The following is a 19,070-nucleotide window of genomic DNA, read 5'->3' as shown; positions in this document are numbered from 1 at the left end:
AAAATCTATGGAGGGAGCTGAAACTCTGTGTTGCCCAGTGACAGCCCCAAAACCTGAAAGATCTGGAGAAGACCTGTATGGAGGAGTGGGCCAAAATCCCTGCTGCAGTGTGTGCAAACCTGGTCAAGAACTACAGGAAACGTCTGACCTCTGTAATTGTAAACAAAGGTTTCGGTACCAAATATTAAGTTCTATTTTTCTATTGTATCAAATACTTATTTCATGCAATAAAATGGAAAAATCAGTGGTGTATCAAATACTTATTTGCCCCAGTGTAGGTATTTACATTTTAATAATGGAAATCTGAGTTCCACTAGAGGATCAACAAGTTTGTTGCATCTTCAATAGTTTCTGCGCTAGATCCTAAAGGAAATACCCATTAGTGAAATACTGTTTTTCTGGAATAACTTCCAAATGTATGATATCAATGTGATTCCAAATGTTTGAGGGAGGTTTTCATGGTCAGTGAAATACTATCAGGGATGTATTGGTTTTAGCTGCATTGGCATTATGGGGCCAGTGAGCTGCTTTGGCAGATGTTTGCATGTTCTGAGTGCTGTTTAGTTAAAAATTATGTTTATAAATACCATTCATGTGTCTTTGAAACAACATGTACTGACATACATTGTATTTAATATAACATTGACATAATTAGATCGGTTTCATACATTGCGGTTTTTAACGCAGGGCATTAAGCAGTTTAAATTTGTTATAAAGAAAAGCCAAGAAAGTTCAACAAAAGATTATTCATTGCTCTCACTTGAAATGTGCGTGTCTTTACATGTGTACTGTGTGCAGGCGGACAACAAAAAACCTGTCCAGAGACAGGATGGGCGTTCTGATGCGTCTGTCCCAGAACCTGATCTACGGCCTCTTCTTGGTCTTCTTCATCATACATTTAGACAATGATGTCATCAAGGGAGCCGTGCAGGACCGCATCGGCATCATCTATCAGATGGTTGGTGCCTCACCGTACACTGGCATGCTGAATGCTGTGGCTCTCTGTGAGTTCCAATACCACCAAACATCTACACAGAGAAGGGAAAACAGATTTCCAGGTTTTTGACTTGCCTGACAACAACAAAGTGACACATTGCTATAATACACCGCTAAATTTAAGACAGCACTTGTATGCTATGCATATTTCAATAAACAATAAAGGAGGCATTACAGTGGAAAATGAGGAAACTATGAAACTGGACAGAAATTGTGACAGGCTAACCTGAAAATCCAAGCGTGGCCCTTATTAAAAAACCAAAATAAAAGATTACAATATATAACTTTTGTCACTTGTATTTAACAATTCATAACTTCTTTTTTTTCCCCAAAATTATTATCTTTCAAATGAAACTGTCAAATGTGTCCTTCCACTAACTACCTATGAAGCAGCTTTACACTGTCCTGGTAAGACACCACCAAGTCTTGGTTCTCAGGTTTCCGATTAAATTGCATGAAGCGAGGAAATAACGGACATATCAAAGGCAAAAGATAAGACATAGGCCAAGTTGTGCTGCATGTAGCAAGCTGCCTTTTTTCACTGGTTGCGTGTATGGTTGGTATCTAACAGTCTATCTGACAGCATGTGTCTGTTAATATCAGAGATACGACTTCAGGGAAATTCTGAACAGAATGAAGCGCGAGTGGACTATCACCTGCGGTGTATTATCTTTGTTAAGCAGCATGTTTGTAGTATCTTTATCTCAGTTGTATGAGATTGCTTATCTCTTGCTCAGTACTGTCAATGAAAGTGTGCATTATTTTTGTTCCTTTCAGCAAAAATGTCTAAAGTCTAGCTTCGACTTTGCTTGGTGAAAGTGCATTAAGGGACTTAATGTACAGTACTTTCAGTGTGTTCTTTGGTCAGTGTAAAAGATACATTGTAAGTTAAATTATGGTACTAGTATTATAAATTAGAACTATCAATATAAGTTATAAGTTATCAGAACAGCTTTGATTAGATATGTGTACAGAGGTACTGCTGTTTGCGGGGATGTGCCTTTTCCCCTACAGACATACAGTATCCATACTATCTGTATTATGCATGCACGTCTTTGTGTCTCTGTATTGTATGATGATTTTACAGACTGTTTTAAGGTGGGAGCTTGTGATTTTACATGTTTTAAAGTTCTGTGATATTAATTTTTCATCTTGTGGTTTGCATTTTATGTTTTTAACTTGGACCAGCATTTTTGCAGCCAAAACACAGATTAAAGTTAGAGGAGATTAAAAACATTTTTTAAGTCTTTTGGCAATAGGTAACAAGGCTTTAGTAGATTCTATCTTAATATGAACTTTATACACAGGGTATATTTTAAATATATGATATGGGTACTCACATATTCAGCCAGTAAAAAAAATCTTCACTTTACACTGTGATTATCACTTGTCTGCCTCAGTTATCAGTGAAGTCTAAAATCTCAGCTTTAGGACTCTGGCTGCCAAAGATATTGGAGATAAGAAATATGAGCAGAAGTCACACTAGAGTTAAGGGGTAATTAGAAGTGTTAGATAAGCACCAAAATAGCCCAAGGTAGTGACTGGGATACTGCTCTTGAATCAGTCTCACTGAGAACAACTGATAGGACACAATACCGACCAGGAGGTTTGTTCTGAGAAACAGGTTTGCCGAGTTGCCAGAATAACTTTAAACCAAGAACACTTGCAAATTTGGAACACAGACTGATGTCCAAAGGCTGGCTTTGGCTTTTACTCAACCAAGATAGTATCAAGAAAGATCGATAAAGTGGCTTCTTGGCTTTTTTTTTTTAGTAATGACATATTGTAATATGCATCATTCAGTCTATGAAAGTATTGAAGTACTAGCCATAAATGGCATAATAAAGTACAATATAGTAGTTCACTCAATAAACAAACATCTCTGTTCTTTAGAACAACACATTTTCTCTCATTCCTATGTATCCAACAGAAGGATTTTGTTCAAATGTCTTGTAGAATTTTGATATTTCCTATTTTGCTCGTTTCCCTCTCACATTTTCACACTCGTCACCTTACAGTATCCGTTCTCTGTTTTTCCTTAACAGTCCCAGCGTTGCGAGCCATCAGTGATCAGGAGAGCCAGGATGGTCTGTACAGTAAATGGCAAATGTTCTTGGCCTACATCTTCCACATCCTGCCATTCAGCATTCCGAGTGTCTTCATCTTCACCTCCTTCCTTTACTGGTGGGTAGTGTGTGTGGGTGTTTGAGGAAGGCAAGCAGCATATTTACCCTCCCTCTGTGCACCCTCAACATTAACTCCTTTTGTCTCAGGACGGTGGGGATGTACCCTGACGGCGTGCGCTTCCTGTGTTTTACAGCTGTAGTACTTGTACCACATATTGTAGGTGAGCTGATATGATTAAGGTGGACAAATATTCCTTTTATTTATGTGAACAAGCTCCAAAGCACATTTTAGCAGCTATCTTTTAATCTAAGCAAAGGATTACCCTCATTAGACAAAGTACATAATAAGGACGTGTCTAATCTTCCTAGCTCTGATTCATATCCTATAACTATTAAAACTGTCGTCTTCATTACTGCTTTGCTGCCAAAGCTTTAACAAGGATAAATGCTATATATTTAATGTTACAGAAACAACAGTAAACTTAAGTTTCAGCCTTACAAATGTGCTTGACATAAGCAAAGGCAGTTTTAATGTAATGCTTCCTCTGTTTATAGCTGTATGTATTGTGGCTTTTTTGTCTTTTTTCTCAGGTGAGCTGCTCACTGTGGTGCTATTAGGAGTGGTCCAAGACCCTAACATGGTCAACACTGGCGTGGCTCTGCTCAATATTGCAGGGGTACTGGTGGGGTCTGGATTCCTAAGGTGAGAAGGCGTTTTAATTTGATTAGTAAATGTAAGTAACAGTATGCCTATTAACCTTGGCAGCACAAAATGAAATTATTATAGTGGCCATGGTTTACTTATCAGACAGTATGCTACCAGTAACACACCTTCCTTTCCTCTTCCTCTCAACAGAAGCACCCAGCAGATGCCAGTGGTCTTCCAGTGGCTCAGCTACCTGACCTTCCAGAAGTACAGCTGTGAACTACTCATAGTCACCGAGTTCCACGGACTTGACTTCACATGCAGTAAGTTGGGACCATCTTCTGTGTCCACCTACTCTGAGAATAAAAAGGAACCAGTAAGTCTTTAGAAGTTGTATTTATTGCTCACAAACGGTGTCCCAAGGTAAGATGTTACAACAGTAACAGGGATGATTTTGCCAAGAATTATTTCTCATACCCCATTTTCAGTCATATCTAGCAGTATGTGACAGATAGAAGAACACTGAAACGGTTGTGTGCATAACCAGATAATTGTTAACGCTTTCTCTCTGCTGTGCTGTTGCAGATAGTTCCAAACCTTTGCCGGGAGCCTGCTATGTCACTCATGGCAGTCAGGTCATTGATGAGGGCTATCCTGGCGCTCTGTCCCGCTACACACTAGACTTTGTTCTCCTCTACTCCTTTCTCCCTGCTCTCCTGCTGCTGGGAATGATCAGCTTCAAGATCAGAGACAAGCTTGTGCATCACTAAAACACAGATGGGACAGTATCTTGTCTAAAAAAGGAGCTGAAACCAGTTTGGTTCTGATGATCCAAAACAGACTGCAGATTTACACAATGATGTTATTCACAAAGATGAGGTATACTTAAGTAATGTGGCTCCTGCCAATATGTATCATCTGTTTTGCCCTTAAGCCTTTTCTGTAGCACTTAAACTTTACAATTTTAAAGAATAAGGTTTGTATAGTTCAGACCAATGATACAAGTACAAAGAGATTAGAAATGTTTCAGGATATCCCAGCGCATGACGTCAGGTGTAAAGTGCATCACGGTTGACCCGTGTTGACTGGAATGGTATCATAATTCAACCTGCTGCTTTACTGTAATTCTAACCGGGCTGAGATGGGCTGCACAGATTTAACCGAAGGCTAAAGGTTAAACATGCTGTTTCTCACTGGAACAAACAATATTTACACTCATTTCTAATTGCTGCTTTTTGTGTAAACTCGTATACAAAGTGGTACAAGTAAACTACTGTACATGTAACTTGAAGCCTAAACTATAATTCAGTTAAATGATGGAATGCTGTGTATCAAGTACCAGATTATTATTCATGTATTACTTTTTGTTTAAATATTGTGATTGTAATGTGTCATAAATATGAAGTGATGCCTATTTCAATAAGGTGTTTATTTTTCTAGAACACATTTTTTCATCAGTACATCATACAATTACTTCTACTCTGTTTGAGAAAAGGTTTACACACTGTATAAATGAAATTAGTAGAAAAAACTAAATGACACAAAGGGAAATAAATAACCCAAAAAGTATAATGTATGTACATAAATATGTGGTGTACGTGTGTGTGACCATGAGGCTGATTATCTCTCTGTCTCCAGGTCTAGTCCTTTCCATGACTTAGCTGCATTTCTCTTATACTGCTCCAACTCCTGAAATACAGATGCAGACAGAAAGAGAGAAAAAAAAAGTTTCTATATTGGTAAAAGTACAATGACAAGTGCAAGCAGCCACACAGACATATGCTGTAAATAACTGCAAAGTCATCATTTGTTCCACTCCAAACATATCAATGCAGATACAGCCCACTGCTAACAAAATGTTTATAGCACAAGCAAAGTGTGATACATCTGGAGAATATCCAGACAGTTCAAGGACTCCAAAACATCAAACATTCATTCAGGCTTTAATTTGAGCCAAGTAGGTCACAGGGGGTTTGTAACAATGCAGTAATGATTGTCATATTTTGACTTTATGAAGGTAAACCAGAAATATACAGTTTTCTTCTACCTTTGTTTTGATATAGTCATGCTTGGTAATATAGTAAACTGCTGTGACATGATGTTCAAAATACTTTATGTATTAATACTATACATTTATATATATTTTTGAACAAACTGTGCAACACTGATACATTAGTCTCAGTGTGTGCTTTCTAAAGTGAGGAGTTGTGTCATCTCAGGCTAACCATCATTTCTGGAGCAGGTAATAGAGTCACAACTTGGGAAACAGGTTAAAATGTTTTACATTGCACAGCAAACAGAATAGTTTTTCAATCCAGAAGGGCAGAAGAGATTTTAGAAATGCCTTCTTGAAATGAAATGCCATCTGATGATATGTTCCAGAAACACAGATGCTTAACTCCGTGACACAAATGTAATATTAATTCATAAGAGTCATAAACTAGAGCTAAGGTTACATACAATTACACAGGTGGATTAAAAGAAAACCATCTCTTATCATTACATTAAGCCAAGGCTACAGTTTGCATGTCGGATATCAGTTTACAATCTATTCAGACATGCATTTATGCTTTCACAAACTTTATTCTATTTACCTGGGTGGAGTAAACCTTTACCCCTGTTTCTCTGATTGGTTACCCAGACCAATTATATGATGTGTCATCCAATGGCAAAGTAAGGTGACTGGCATCAGGTGAGTGTCAGTCAGGGATCGCAGCATGTGATTTGTTGTGTGACTCCAACAGGTTACTGTAGTTCACATGCCAGAGTGGCACCCAGGCTGATTGACAAGAAGACTACTAATCTCTGAGTTTATAACTGTGAAATATATTACAGCCTGTTAATGAGAACCTGACAGAAACACCACTACCTATAGGCTACTGAAGGACAAAAGGTTATTCTGGAACATTACCCTTGTTTAAGACAAATGTAGAGCAGTGTGCACAAGAAAGCCTTCAACACTAACTGAAGTCCAATTATTCTGTTTTTATGTAACTTCACTTAACTAAAATAAGGTGATCACACTGTATATAAAATAAAATCAGGTGTTATAAAATCTTGAGCAGCCTGGAGCACATGACAAAGGGGCATGTAATATCACTCTGCCTTAAGAGAGAACAGCAGTGACAAAATAAAAAACAAACTAATTACAAAGATGAAAAGCCACTTCTTGCTCCAGGGATTATGGTTGAATGGTGGATTATGGTGTCATTTAGCGCTGTATCATAAATCTGACTCTTTTTCATTTTCCTTTCAATATTTTTTAAAAACTATTATTTTTCTCAGTAACTTGTTTGGGTGACATGGCACAGATAACTAAACAGCAATTTCTAAAGAACACTGACTGACCGCCCTGTTGCCAACTAATGGGTTGCAACACTGGTTAGAGTAGCATAGTCTGTCCAGAATCGTAGGTGAAGGATGTGTTTTGTCAGAGTATTCACAACTGTGCACATATAAAGTAAGGCAATGCAGCCATGTGATTTGTCAAGATGTGTTACCTGGTCTTTCTGGGTTCTCATGGCATCAATCTGAGGCTCACTGTATTGTGAGTCTTTGGCTGGATCCTTTAGATCCCTCTGCTCACTTGTACTCTGCTAAGACAAAGTCAGTTAGATGTACAGAAACACATTATAAGTTGTTAGAAGACTAGAGAAGTCAGTGTTCATGTTAACATGCATATTCATAATAAGATATACTGTACTACATTTTATGTGCAAACATAGTCACTGTGTGTGAATGAAGATCATCCAGTGTGACTGTTTTCTTAAACATCAAAGGGTAATAATGCAGAGACAGACAAAGGAGTCACCAGTGACTGAACTACCTCTTGAGGGAAGACATGCTCATAGGCTTTCTTCCAGAGGTCCTTTGGGGTTTTGGCATGCAGGGAACTCATGTCCACATCATTAATAGGAGGAGAACCTACATCAACAGGAGCATCAGTTCAAACACAATCCTGGTCACATTAACAAATGTCAAGGCAGAAGGTGGCGCTGCTTTGTTTTACAACACTGCACAGTAAATGGATTCTAATTTCATGTAAAGTAATTACTATCTGTGGCCACTGAGTGGCCCTGTGCTCACCTATTTGGCTAAAGGAGTCAGAACCTGCTGGAATGATGAGAGGCTTGGCGGACTCATAGCAAACTGTTTTTCTGATCATAATATTGAAGAAAAAAGAAAATCAGAGCATGAAATCATTATTGCAGCAACCTGCACAATAATTCTTTTTTTATATTTGTATATTTATATTTGTCCATTTATCCATTTTCTCATCATGTGTATAGTATATAATGTCAGTGCCAGGTGTTCCATTGGTGTACAATGCTGTATTATCTTCCTCACCCTCTGTCCAGACCGAAAGCCAGGTGGGAGAAGAAGCTCTTGGCTTTTGACATAAGGCTCTCTGACTTGATGCTAGTGAACTGATGAAATGATTAGACACAAAAAGAGAAAGAAACATTTAGTAAGAGAAAACAGCAGACAAAAGAAAAAAGATTAAAAAGTAAACACCGCAAAAGTACTGTATGTATAATAATGGTGCTTACAATAAGAGAGGCAGCGTAGTAGTGGGCAATAAAACGCAGTGCTTTACTAATCACTTTCTTCTTGTTAGAGTCAAATTCCTGCAACACAGATCAAAAAACTGTGACTCTAAACGTGCTATGCAAAATATATCATGAAATGTAATCTATTCAACAAATTCTATTGGTAGTGTTTCGATTGAAGCATCTGTTTTACCTGAAAGGTGTCATACTTGCTACCAATTATGAGCAGAGGAACAGGAAAGGGCCTGATCAGCTCTCTGTCCTGTTGACAGAGTCCCACTTAAGTCAGTACACATGTGCCATCTGACAGCATGCCCACACAAGACCAAAAATGATTCACCTTTCATCAGCTAAAATAAAATAAAAAATATCTTATTTCAAGTTTATCTCACTGTAGTTACATTTGGCAAACAACTAGATATTCTCATTTTTTTCTGTTGTCCTAGACTGTGCAGAAACTTATGTTAATGTGACAGGGAGAGTAAAGAGCTGAGGTCTTACAGGATGGTCTTTAGGTAAGACATGTGTTATTGAGTGGACTGGCATCTGGCATTTGGCTTCTGCTTTGGGCTTTTCTGCTCGCTGTGCTGTGACTTTTTCTAGCTGAGCCTGTGTGGCCTGCAGCAGCTTTTCCATGGTTCCCCACAGGGCATTGGGCTTCGATAGGTCCAGAATGAGGATGACAGAGAGAGACCTGGGAAAAGACAGGAAGGACTCTGTGCTGTGGCAGGATGCATAAAGAAAGGTGCTACTGCAGCACGGAGGCTCATGACACTGCTGTTCACCTTGAAAGCATTTCAAACTCTGCCCCTTGGTGAACTGTGAAAAAGACAAAGCCTCAGGAATGTAAGTGACCCACCTGATACTGACAGGAGTGATGGGGATCTGGACCAAGTCAGACAAAGAAGTCCCTCCTCCCAGCTCCCATAGGTGGGCTACATCTTTGTGCTGAAAGAACAAACCACCAGTTCTATCATTCCATCTCATTACATGTTACACACCAAGTACAACTGTAAACACATTGTTTACTATAAATAACCAGGGTATTTACTGGAATAAATGAAAACCAGTAGGTTTGGGTATATAGCATATCATGTCACATAAACACACCAACTACCACAGTGGCTCTGGCACATTGTACTCAATGTTCTGGAGCACTGGAAGTTGTGTTGAATTAATTAACAATCTTTTGTAGCTCTTTACATTTGCTTCTTATTGATTTGAATACAAGAAATGGGTTTAAGGCATTTGCAACTTATCAGGATTATCAGCCGTGTGTCTTTTTCCCATTTCTTTCAAGGGTCCTTACTGTGTTGTGTCCTCGGGCCCTTCTTCCGAAAGTGTACTCCAGAGCCAGAGTTGGTTTGGATGTTTCATCCCTGGTAGATTAAAATAAAATAAAATAAAATAAATAAAAACTCAGCTCTCATCAGCTCTATACTCTGGAGAAGGCCATGCGATGCAGCTGAAATTTTTGAGAGCTATTATGTGGATATTTGAGCAAAGATTACAAATTATATATTCTACACATCCTGCTCCTACAGGTCAAAACTGAACCTCCATGTTCAAAGCATGATGAACTGAATTGTTCTTTAACGCCTTACAGAATCTGGAGGGGATTAGGAACAGACTAACGTTAAGTGTTATCATGTGGCTAGAGTTACTAAACTTGAAATGAGCATTTACTACCTCGACTGGACACATACTCACCTGTCGAGGCATCTGAGGAGAATAGACGTTTTACCCTGAAAAAAGCAGGTGACATTAGTAATGACTGGCTATAACTTTTGGCTACAACTTAGGCAGCTTGTGACAAAACATCAAGTGCTTCCATAAGAACGCGATACATTAATTATCTGCAGTCTGGCACCACCACGATAATCATACCCCTGCCTTGCTCCCCATTAAAAATACGGTCCTCTCGCTGACTGTCTCGCCTCGGTCTTCCTCGACGCCTCCGCTCTCCCGACTGTGGACCTCCGCCGCAGCCAATTCCCATAGCGTGTCCGAGCTAACAAATTCAAGATAAATGCGACGCGTTAATATCAAAACATGTTATCTCTGTGGTAATGTTAAAATTATCTGAATGGGCATTCAAACATTTCCTCACCTTATTTTTGGCATCAAAATCGAAGTCTAAAAGATAGCTAGCTGAATGGCTGAAACTCACCAACGTTACCAGAGCAACGGCGCGTTTTGATGATGCAACATTTTAATTTATTCTTAGGCATTGTGGTAAATGTAGTGCTTTTGTTGAGACGTCACCCACAGTCTTGCTACATTTCATATCTCGCCTCGAAGGGAGGTTAAAATATAACAGTTCACTTTAATAAACGCCCTTTACAGTGCTTAGCGCGTGCATTGAATTTTTAATCATGTCATGTTTGCCTTTCATGCTTGCAAAACAGGAGTCTGTTATAAAGCAATTTAATAGCTTTATACCCCACTGCTATTACCACTGGTATATTACAATATATGTGCAAAATTCAGGGGACATATGACAAGAGAAAAATTCATGTAACTAACCTGCATCCATTTTTGTAACATTTGACAGACTTAGCATACAACCTTTGCATGCCAATTACCATAAGTCTCAAAATACTTGTCTGAATAAAATAAAAATAAAGTCACACCCTTTTCCTCTTCAGTAATGTGTCATAACTTCATCACTGATACATTTCACACTAAGAGGCAAATACAAAGGATCAATATAAAATAGATGGTAACAGATCATTTTTAATGAGAAGGCTGTAAATATACAATGTGTCATGACTTTTTCCCGGGCTGGTCACAATAAGGTACATTATCTTTCAGCAGGCTCTCTCTGGGTCGAAGCACTGTGACAGATACAGTGAGAGAAAAACATTTAGCATGTACATATCGTTGCGACAAATTCATTACAATATGATGAATTAAAAAGAAGTTACGATCTTGCTGTATATGGTATATTCTTTGTATACATTACTTTCTAGCACAATATCAACATTTAAAAAAGACATCAGGAGAGAAAAAAAGTATCGTACAAACTGTATTTTCTCTTATATGTTCAACTTGTACCACATCCTCTCGTAAAACAACTTCCACATCTGAGCCCATTTGAATCATCTGTAAAAGCAGAAGGGTAATGAGCTTTATGGGTTGTACTGGAGACACAGGCAGATTATGAAGCAGTTGGACTCTGGGCACAACCATGTACAATGCCCCTCTTCAAACATAGCAGTAGCTCCACTGTTGTCATTTTCTCTGGGATTTTGCAGATTAGCTATGAATTACAAGTGGTTATAAATGTGCCTAAACTTCAGTATTTGGTCATGCTGAAGATGCTTTCTAAATTCTTGCTAAAGCTGCCACTGCAGATCCAATTCAGTTTTATTGTCACAGAGCGCTGCCATTGTTTTGCTGTTTTTCTGTCTGTTTTAATAAACCATCAAAAGGAACCTGTAACCCAGAGCTATTCTACTATAATTAGACTGAAATCGGTTTGTTAATTTTATTTACTTTATCTCTCACTATGGAGCTGAATCATGTAGGTTTTTTTTTAGCTTTGTATTTGCTGATGCTCAATATGAAAAGACTTTTATCACTATTAGGAAAAATTGTGATCAGGATTTTGCTACATTTGATTGAACGTCTGGACTTTCTGATAAAAAAATGTCTGACTGTACCTTCTTAATGTTTTCTTCTGATGTTTCATTTTTGTTTTTCCGGAACTCCTCGTTGATCTTTAATCTTGCAGCTTGTGGGGAAAAACACTTAAGTACATGCTGTTGCAGAGCATGCATTATGTTATTTGTTGATGGGTAAACAGCACAAATATAGCGAATATAGTGAATCAGACACATCACCTACCTGTCAGTGCTCTGTTGTCGTCTTTGAATACAGCCATCCTTGTTCTGTGCAGCGCTTTAAACACGCTTAGGACCTACACTTATACAGACAGTAAGCTTTTAACATTAGTAATTTCAGCTCATTGAAAGCTTTAACATTAGTAATTTCAGCTATTCGAGCTAATGCTTGAACTGAAGCAGCTATTGATACTAAGAATTTCCGGCCATTTCAGCTATTCACCAACCTAGACATGCAAAGCCGTATTTCTTTATATTTACAAAGCTAGCTTAAGAAACAGACACAAAACACTGCTTTAATATTGTAGTAACATGTACTTCACATTCCCACCTTCAAACGAGTTTCCATCTTGACTTCTTATGCTCAGGTCCAGTGTGGATGACGTACCACTGATGACCAATCAGAGCAGACGTTTAAAATGACGCGTTTTTAGCCAATGAAATGGATTGTGTTTAGACACAGAGCTAAAAGTGAGGCAGATGTACGGATAGTCTGCGCTAACATGGCTGATGAAACGGCAAAGGCGCAGACTGCCCAGTCGGGTGGAGACACAATATTTGGAAAGATTATACGCAAAGAGATTCCTGCAAATTTTATTTATGAGGATGATCTGGTAAGCAATAAAGATTTTCACATTTTGGGTACAATATGTTACTCTACTTCGTTGCAACGTGTCTTGCTAGTGCCCTTAAGCTAATGTTAGCTCTGCGCTAGCGTTGCAGAAGCTGTTTTGTGTATATTTAACTTAATAAGTGTGTTATGTAGGTTTATCACAGAAGAAAACAAAACCAATACTATGCGTGCTGCAGAAATACAGCACAGCTTGAACTCGGACAACAGAAGAAGCTGGAAAAAGACTGCTAGATCGTTGTTTGTGTTACATTTGCTGCCAGTTGGCATCTACAGACAGTCGGCTTTTCTCCAAAATGTTACAGTGCCTTGCGGAAGTATTCGGCCCCCTTGAACTTTGCGACCTTTTGCCACATTTCAGGCTTCAAACATAAAGATATAAAACTGTAATTTTTTGTGAAGAATCAACAACAAGTGGGACACAACCATGAAGTGGAACGAAATTTATTGGATATTTCAAACGTTTTTAACAAATAAAAAACTGAAAAATTGGCCGTGCAAAATTATTCAGCCCCCTTAAGTTAATACTTTGTAGCGCCACCTTTTGCTGCGATTACAGCTGTAAGTCACTTGGGGTATGTCTCTATCAGTTTTGCACATCGAGAGACTGAAATTTTTGCCCATGCCTCCTTGCAAAACAGCTCGAGCTCAGTGAGGTTGGATGGAGAGCATTTGTGAACAGCAGTTTTCAGTTCTTTCCACAGATTCTCGATTGGATTCAGGTCTGGACTTTGACTTGGCCATTCTAACACCTGGATATGTTTATTTGTGAACCATTCCATTGTAGATTTTGCTTTATGTTTTGGATCAGTGTCTTGTTGGAAGACAAATCTCCGTCCCAGTCTCAGGTCTTTTGCAGACTCCATCAGGTTTCCTTCCAGAATGGTCCTGTATCTGGCTCCATCCATCTTCCCATCAATTTGAACCATCTTCCCTGTCCAGAGCCACCTGGGAGACACACCAAACATGTGGAAGAAGGTGCTCTGGTCAGATGAAACCAAAATCGAACTTTTTGGCAACAATGCAAAACGTTATGTTTGGCGTAAAAGCAACACAGCTCATCACCCTGAACACACCATCCCCACTGTCAAACATGGTGGTGGCAGCATCGTGGTTTGGGCCTGCTTTTCTTCAGCAGGGACCGGGAAGATGGTTAAAATTGATGGGAAGATGGATGGAGCCACATACAGGACCATTCTGGAAGGAAACCTGATGGAGTCTGCAGAAGACCTGAGACTGGGATGGAGATTTGTCTTCCAACAAGACAATGATCCAAAACATAAAGCAAAATCTACAATGGAATGGTTCACAAATAAACATATCCAGGTGTTAGAATGGCTATGTCAAAGTCCAGACCTGAATCCAATGGAGAATCTGTGGAAAGAACTGAAAACTGCTGTTCACAAACGCTCTCCATCCAACCTCACTGAGCTCGAGCTGTTTTGCAAGGAGGAATGGGCAAAAATTTCAGTCTCTCGATGTGCAAAACTGATAGAGACATACCCCAAGCGACTTACAGCTGTAATCGCAGCAAAAGGTGGCGCTACCAAGTATTAACTTAAGGGGGCTGAATAATTTTGCACGCCCAATTATTCCGTTTTTTATTTGTTAAAAAAGTTTGAAATATCCAATAAATTTTGTTCCACTTCATGATTGTGTCCCACTTGTTGTTGATTCTTCACAACAAATTACAGTTTTATATCTTTATGTTTGAAGCCTGAAATGTGGCAAAAGGTCGCAAAGTTCAAGGGGGCCGAATACTTTCGCAAGGCACTGTATATGATCCATTTAGGCTGCTGCGGATTCGTGTTCTTGTTGCTGTAGTGTAGATGGAGAAATCAGCATTTGTGACCTAGAGAATTGAATGCATTAAAATGTGAAGCTGTCAATGTTACCAACCTGTCATATTCTTACAGAAGGTAATTCACCCAGTGCCTGTGAAAGGGTTTCATTGCATTGTTTCTATATATTGGCCTGTTTGATTTTTCAGAAAAGGGGTGGCCAACAGTCAATTGTATCACCTAACACTGCACAAGTGAGAAAAGGAAATGACCTTATTGTAGATTACCCAGTCATTAGGTGTGGTAATTATTGTAGCCACTATAGCTACGTTATGACTGTATTAAGAATTCCTATAACATATTCATGATCTATTATGTATGTAGTTTAGTGTGTCCATGCCATGTATGCTACTTTATGCTGAACATCCCATAATGCAATGTGTCACATTTTATTGAATAAAAATGTATTTGTTCTTTTGTATTTCAGTGTGTAGCCTTCCCTGATATTTCCCCTCAAGCTCCCACTCACATTCTCATTGTCCCAAAAAAGCCAATTGTTAAGATGTCACAAGTCGAGGACAGTGATACTGCTGTAAGTATGAGTGCATGACCCTGTTTGCTTTTATAAACACTGTCAAATTAATTATTGCCAGTGTTTCAGTGATTTTTGTCTATCGTGTTTCTGTCAGTAACCACTAGATGGACCCCTTCACCACCAACTTAATGATTGTCCGGACAGTTGCTGTATTTGAGCACTGTATTTTAATCTAGTGGTCGTTTCACATCACTGTCATCCATAAATTCTCTCTGTCTTTTAGTTGTTGGGCCACTTGATGATGGTTGCAAAGAAGTGTGCTCAACAGGCAGGCCTTTCTAAAGGCTACAGGATTGTCCTCAATGATGGGCCACATGGAGGTCAGTCTGTCTACCACCTCCATATCCACGTCCTGGGTGGGCGCCAGTTGGACTGGCCCCCTGGCTAACCTCTGTCTTCTTGCATAGAACACCCTGTGGTCGCATCTGTTGTCTGACCACCAGCACTGTCAAATATAGACAAAGCCAATGAAGATATAACCTGGAAATTCATCAATGTCAATAAAATGCATTTCACAACAATGGGGAGAGTCATGTTTATCTGAACTTTGTCAAACCAGGCTGTTACTGAATGCAGTTTATTTTTTAATAGTTTATTGGTAGTACTGTTTTTTTTGTTTTGTTTTTTTTACCAAAGTTCAGGCAAAACAAATAGGTTGCATATGCATTTTCAGATGTGACATAATACTTGGCCTCTAGAGTAGACATCTACTTCTATCCAGTGAGAATTATAGAAATTCAGTGCAGAATACGAGACCTTTGTCTCTTAAATTTTGGAAAAAATAAATGCAGGTTCCATGTCTGTCAGTGGTGCCTATACACACGCAGGCAAAGTTTTATTTTGAAAGGCTGAATCCCATGGAAATTCCAATCTGAGGTCAGGTTTATGTTAAAGAGGATATTTCTTTGTACTGTTCACTTAATCACAGTCTGGTAATTCTTAGAACAATACACATTGTGTGAAGAAATGTACCTGCTACCTGTAAAGTTCAGGGCCCCAGTCAAATGATGATGAACAAATGAATGGCTCTGTTTTATTAACAGTAAGAAACAATGCAGATAGTTGAACAAATATAAAATACATGTAACATTCACAAAATATTAAACTAGACAAATAAATAAAATGGTTTTTCTTTACAAAAAAAAAAAAACACTGATAGGATGACAAAATTAAACAGGTACCTGGCATTCACAGTCCCCTAATTTCTTTTCAGAACAGGGAGCAATATAACAATGAACACAGATTTGTACAGACAGAATAGTTCCAGAGACGCAAGGCAGTCACCTCTGATATCAAGCCAAGCGATATCATACTTTGTCAAACCAAGTGACATTTGATGCAGCCTTTCACTGCTTCTGTATGGAAAAACATCACTATCTGATGTGCAAAATAAGAGAAACCTTTTTAGACAACTACATGTTTTCTCTTAATCAGTGCCCTTTGATAGTCAAAATGGGCACTTTGAGGCATTGAAAGACATTGTACAGTACAGTATAGAGATAAGGAAATGAAGATATTCTGGTACCTAAATTCACTATTGCAAGAGTATCTAAGTACTAACTGCCTTTAAGTCACCTTACTCTATAACACAGACTATAAGCTGAAGTTAGATTCAGAAAATGGTTATTCCTGATCAAGTAACAAGAAGAGTGGCAAAGTCAATGAGAAAAGAAGTTTACTATATTGTATCTGCAATTTTGCAGTATCAGTACACAGGTCGAACTTCCTCCTTGGTGGAAATAGATCAATGCACCGTCCGTATTTACACTGATATGACACTGTAGTACAAGCAGAACTTATAAAAAAAGATGGAGCTCATTTTGAAAGATTATTTCTACCCACTGATGTTTTGAACCACACAGTTTCCCGTGTTCTTTTCTGAGACAAAACCAATTCCAGCAGCTTCTTCTTGTTCAGTCTTTGTGTATACTTGACCTCATATTGGTTAGTGACAGATAAAGAGAATAAAATGTACTGGGAGACGACTCAAAGCTTTAAGAAGAAAAGGACCAGTATCTAAATATTATAAAATATTTAGTCTAAACTTTTTTTTTGCACATCATTGCTAGTTTAGTCACCTTGTGTAACTGGAAAAAGTAGAAAAAAGCCAATTGGAAATCATAGGACACTTGAGTGGATGCATCCATCCATCCATTTTCCTCCGCTTATCCGGGACCGGGTCGTGGGGGCAGCAGTCTAAGCAAAGATGCCCAGACTTCCCTTTCTCCAGACACTTCCTCCAGCTCCTCCGGGGAAATGCCGAGGCGTTCCCAGGCCAGCCGAGAGACATAGTCCCTCCAGCATGTCCTGGGTCTTCCCCGGGGCCTCCTCCCGGCGGGACATGCCCGGAACACCTCCCTAGGAAGGCGCCCAGGAGGCATCCGAAACAGATGCCCGAGCCACCTCAGTTGGCTCCTCTCGATGTGGAGGAGCAGCGGTTCTACTCTGAGCTCCTCCCGGGTGACCGAGCACCTCACCCTATCTCTAAGGGTGCGCCTATAGCAAAAAGAGTGGATGCACTATAGCAAAATGTTTAGGGCACCAATTTTCACAGGCTATGTCACTAGGGCCCAAAACATGGCAGCAATGATTAGACTAAAGTTTCATTACAATGAATAGGCTTTGATTTGTTTACAGATAGAGTGCTGACATCCAGAGACAAGGGAGAACTGCAGAGGAAGGAAGTTAAGTTCCATCAAAACAATACAATACAATATGAACTGCCCCATCATAACACAGCAGACAAATTTCAAGATGGCTCTATTGTTCAAACATAACATTTATCAAGAAACATGTTAACTTTGGTAAGTTAATGATCACTTACTTCCCACAGGCTGCTGTTGTTTAAAAAAACACTCATTTACTGCCTGTACATGCTACTGAAATGTGACAACTACTGAGAGAAAAGAAGGGAAGAGTAAATGTAATGAGTGAAAGAAATATAGGTGAGCACACAGATGGGGAGGCACAACAGATCTTTCTCAACAAAGTCAGTTCAATGGACGAACAGTTATGAAATATATAAAACTTCTGCATTTCTGCTTAATTTGTGAACAGTTTCAGGCATAAAGCATTTATGACTACAGTTTGTCAGGGTGTTAATTAAGGCTGCTGAAATAGTCTTTGTACTGAACAAGAGCTAAGAAATTATTGCAGTGTGTTGTTTTACCTCAGTGTAAATAAAACATCTTTTGCGAGTGTTATTTCACAATGCATTCTGTTTGTCTGAAAGTACTGCTAAAGTCTTAAAAGTTGTCTTGTATATTTTTTGAGGGGATGTGGGGGTTGCGCTGCTACTACTGAGGATGTGTTTAAGGCATGTCATTAGTGTAGGTTGGGTCCAGACACCCGGAGAAGGCAAGAGTAAAAGTGGTGACGATACAACCACAGAGATCTGACCGCTGAGACAGCAATAGGATTCAGTCCATCAGGAAGTCAGGTTGGCCCGTTAGGTCGACCGAAATCATTCATGGGTCAGTTTCTATCTGAGGGTATATCAGTGATGCATCAGTGAGAGTTTCCCCAATGGAGTCCAAAGGTCAGTTGAAACACATCATGTCCTTCTACATCTGACAATACATTTGATAAACTGGGTTTATATTATACCCATAATCATAAACTGCTATAGTCAGCAGAATGGCAACTGTTCTGTCAGAAAAACTGTTTCAATGTTTACACCTGCTTTCTTTTTGTTAACGCCGGCCACTCAAGTTATTAACATAACCTTGATTTCAAAGCTTCTTTCTGTTCATTTCTGTGCTATGGCCTCCTCGCCACTTGGCCGCATGCGGTTAAAAGACAGTCCTCCAACTCCTGTTAATTCTCCACCCACACTGGCGTCTTGTACAGTCTCCACTGTGTTGGCAGTGGAAGCTTGAACCCTGGCGGAGGCTGCTGAAC

At 39.1% G+C, this 19,070-nt stretch overlaps 5 protein-coding genes across 8 annotated transcripts in view; 2 read left to right on the top strand and 3 right to left on the bottom strand.

Moving 5' to 3' along the window:
* Positions 1–4,556, top strand: part of abcg5 (ATP-binding cassette, sub-family G (WHITE), member 5) — a 10,944-nt gene extending 6,388 nt beyond the window's left edge. The window contains exons 9-14 of the mRNA XM_020597669.1: positions 799–1,004; positions 3,042–3,180; positions 3,270–3,343; positions 3,714–3,825; positions 3,979–4,091; positions 4,354–4,556. Of these exons, the coding sequence (XP_020453325.1) occupies positions 799–1,004; positions 3,042–3,180; positions 3,270–3,343; positions 3,714–3,825; positions 3,979–4,091; positions 4,354–4,538 (829 nt within the window). The 3' untranslated portion in view covers positions 4,539–4,556. The remainder of the gene's footprint in view (positions 1–798; positions 1,005–3,041; positions 3,181–3,269; positions 3,344–3,713; positions 3,826–3,978; positions 4,092–4,353) is intronic.
* On the bottom strand, positions 4,399–10,941 carry dync2li1 (dynein, cytoplasmic 2, light intermediate chain 1). 4 transcript variants are annotated; one of them, XM_020597626.1, is made up of 14 exons: positions 10,429–10,941; positions 10,206–10,329; positions 10,029–10,063; positions 9,628–9,697; positions 9,178–9,266; positions 8,820–9,012; positions 8,512–8,580; positions 8,319–8,396; positions 8,116–8,195; positions 7,855–7,925; positions 7,595–7,692; positions 7,269–7,364; positions 5,378–5,457; positions 4,399–4,487 (listed from the first exon to the last, which is right to left on the bottom strand). In XM_020597626.1, the coding sequence occupies exons 1-13, from the start codon at positions 10,440–10,442 to the stop codon at positions 5,389–5,391; spliced, it is 1,086 nt and encodes a 361-aa protein (XP_020453282.1). In that variant the 5' UTR covers positions 10,443–10,941; the 3' UTR covers positions 4,399–4,487; positions 5,378–5,388. The 4 variants fall into 4 exon arrangements, with proteins under 4 accessions (XP_020453282.1, XP_020453266.1, XP_020453274.1 ...); XM_020597610.1 differs by having other exon boundaries at positions 4,421–4,487; positions 5,350–5,457; XM_020597618.1 differs by having other exon boundaries at positions 4,446–4,534.
* Positions 10,942–11,034: 93 nt separating this feature from the next.
* lyrm7 (LYR motif containing 7) lies at positions 11,035–12,605 on the bottom strand. Its single transcript, XM_020597656.1, has 5 exons — positions 12,495–12,605; positions 12,168–12,240; positions 11,984–12,054; positions 11,342–11,423; positions 11,035–11,155 (listed from the first exon to the last, which is right to left on the bottom strand). Exons 1-5 carry the CDS (start codon positions 12,510–12,512, stop codon positions 11,085–11,087), a joined length of 315 nt encoding a protein of 104 aa, XP_020453312.1. The 5' UTR covers positions 12,513–12,605; the 3' UTR covers positions 11,035–11,084.
* A 39-nt stretch (positions 12,606–12,644) lies between these two features.
* hint1 (histidine triad nucleotide binding protein 1) lies at positions 12,645–15,693 on the top strand. The gene is made up of 3 exons (XM_020597644.1): positions 12,645–12,777; positions 15,063–15,167; positions 15,394–15,693. The coding sequence occupies exons 1-3, from the start codon at positions 12,667–12,669 to the stop codon at positions 15,556–15,558; spliced, it is 381 nt and encodes a 126-aa protein (XP_020453300.1). The 5' UTR covers positions 12,645–12,666; the 3' UTR covers positions 15,559–15,693.
* Positions 15,694–18,918: 3,225 nt separating this feature from the next.
* cep170aa (centrosomal protein 170Aa) overlaps positions 18,919–19,070 on the bottom strand; it is a 33,176-nt gene continuing 33,024 nt past the window's right edge. The window contains 1 exon segment of the mRNA XM_020600917.1: positions 18,919–19,051. Coding sequence (XP_020456573.1) covers positions 18,919–19,051 — 133 coding nt within the window.

Source organism: Monopterus albus, unplaced genomic scaffold (assembly GCF_001952655.1).
Source record: "Monopterus albus unplaced genomic scaffold, M_albus_1.0 scaffold3.1, whole genome shotgun sequence".
In the NCBI taxonomy this organism is placed as follows: Eukaryota; Metazoa; Chordata; class Actinopteri; order Synbranchiformes; family Synbranchidae; genus Monopterus; species Monopterus albus.
Note: the sequence above shows the minus strand (reverse complement) of the source record. Positions and strands in the feature narration are given on the sequence as shown.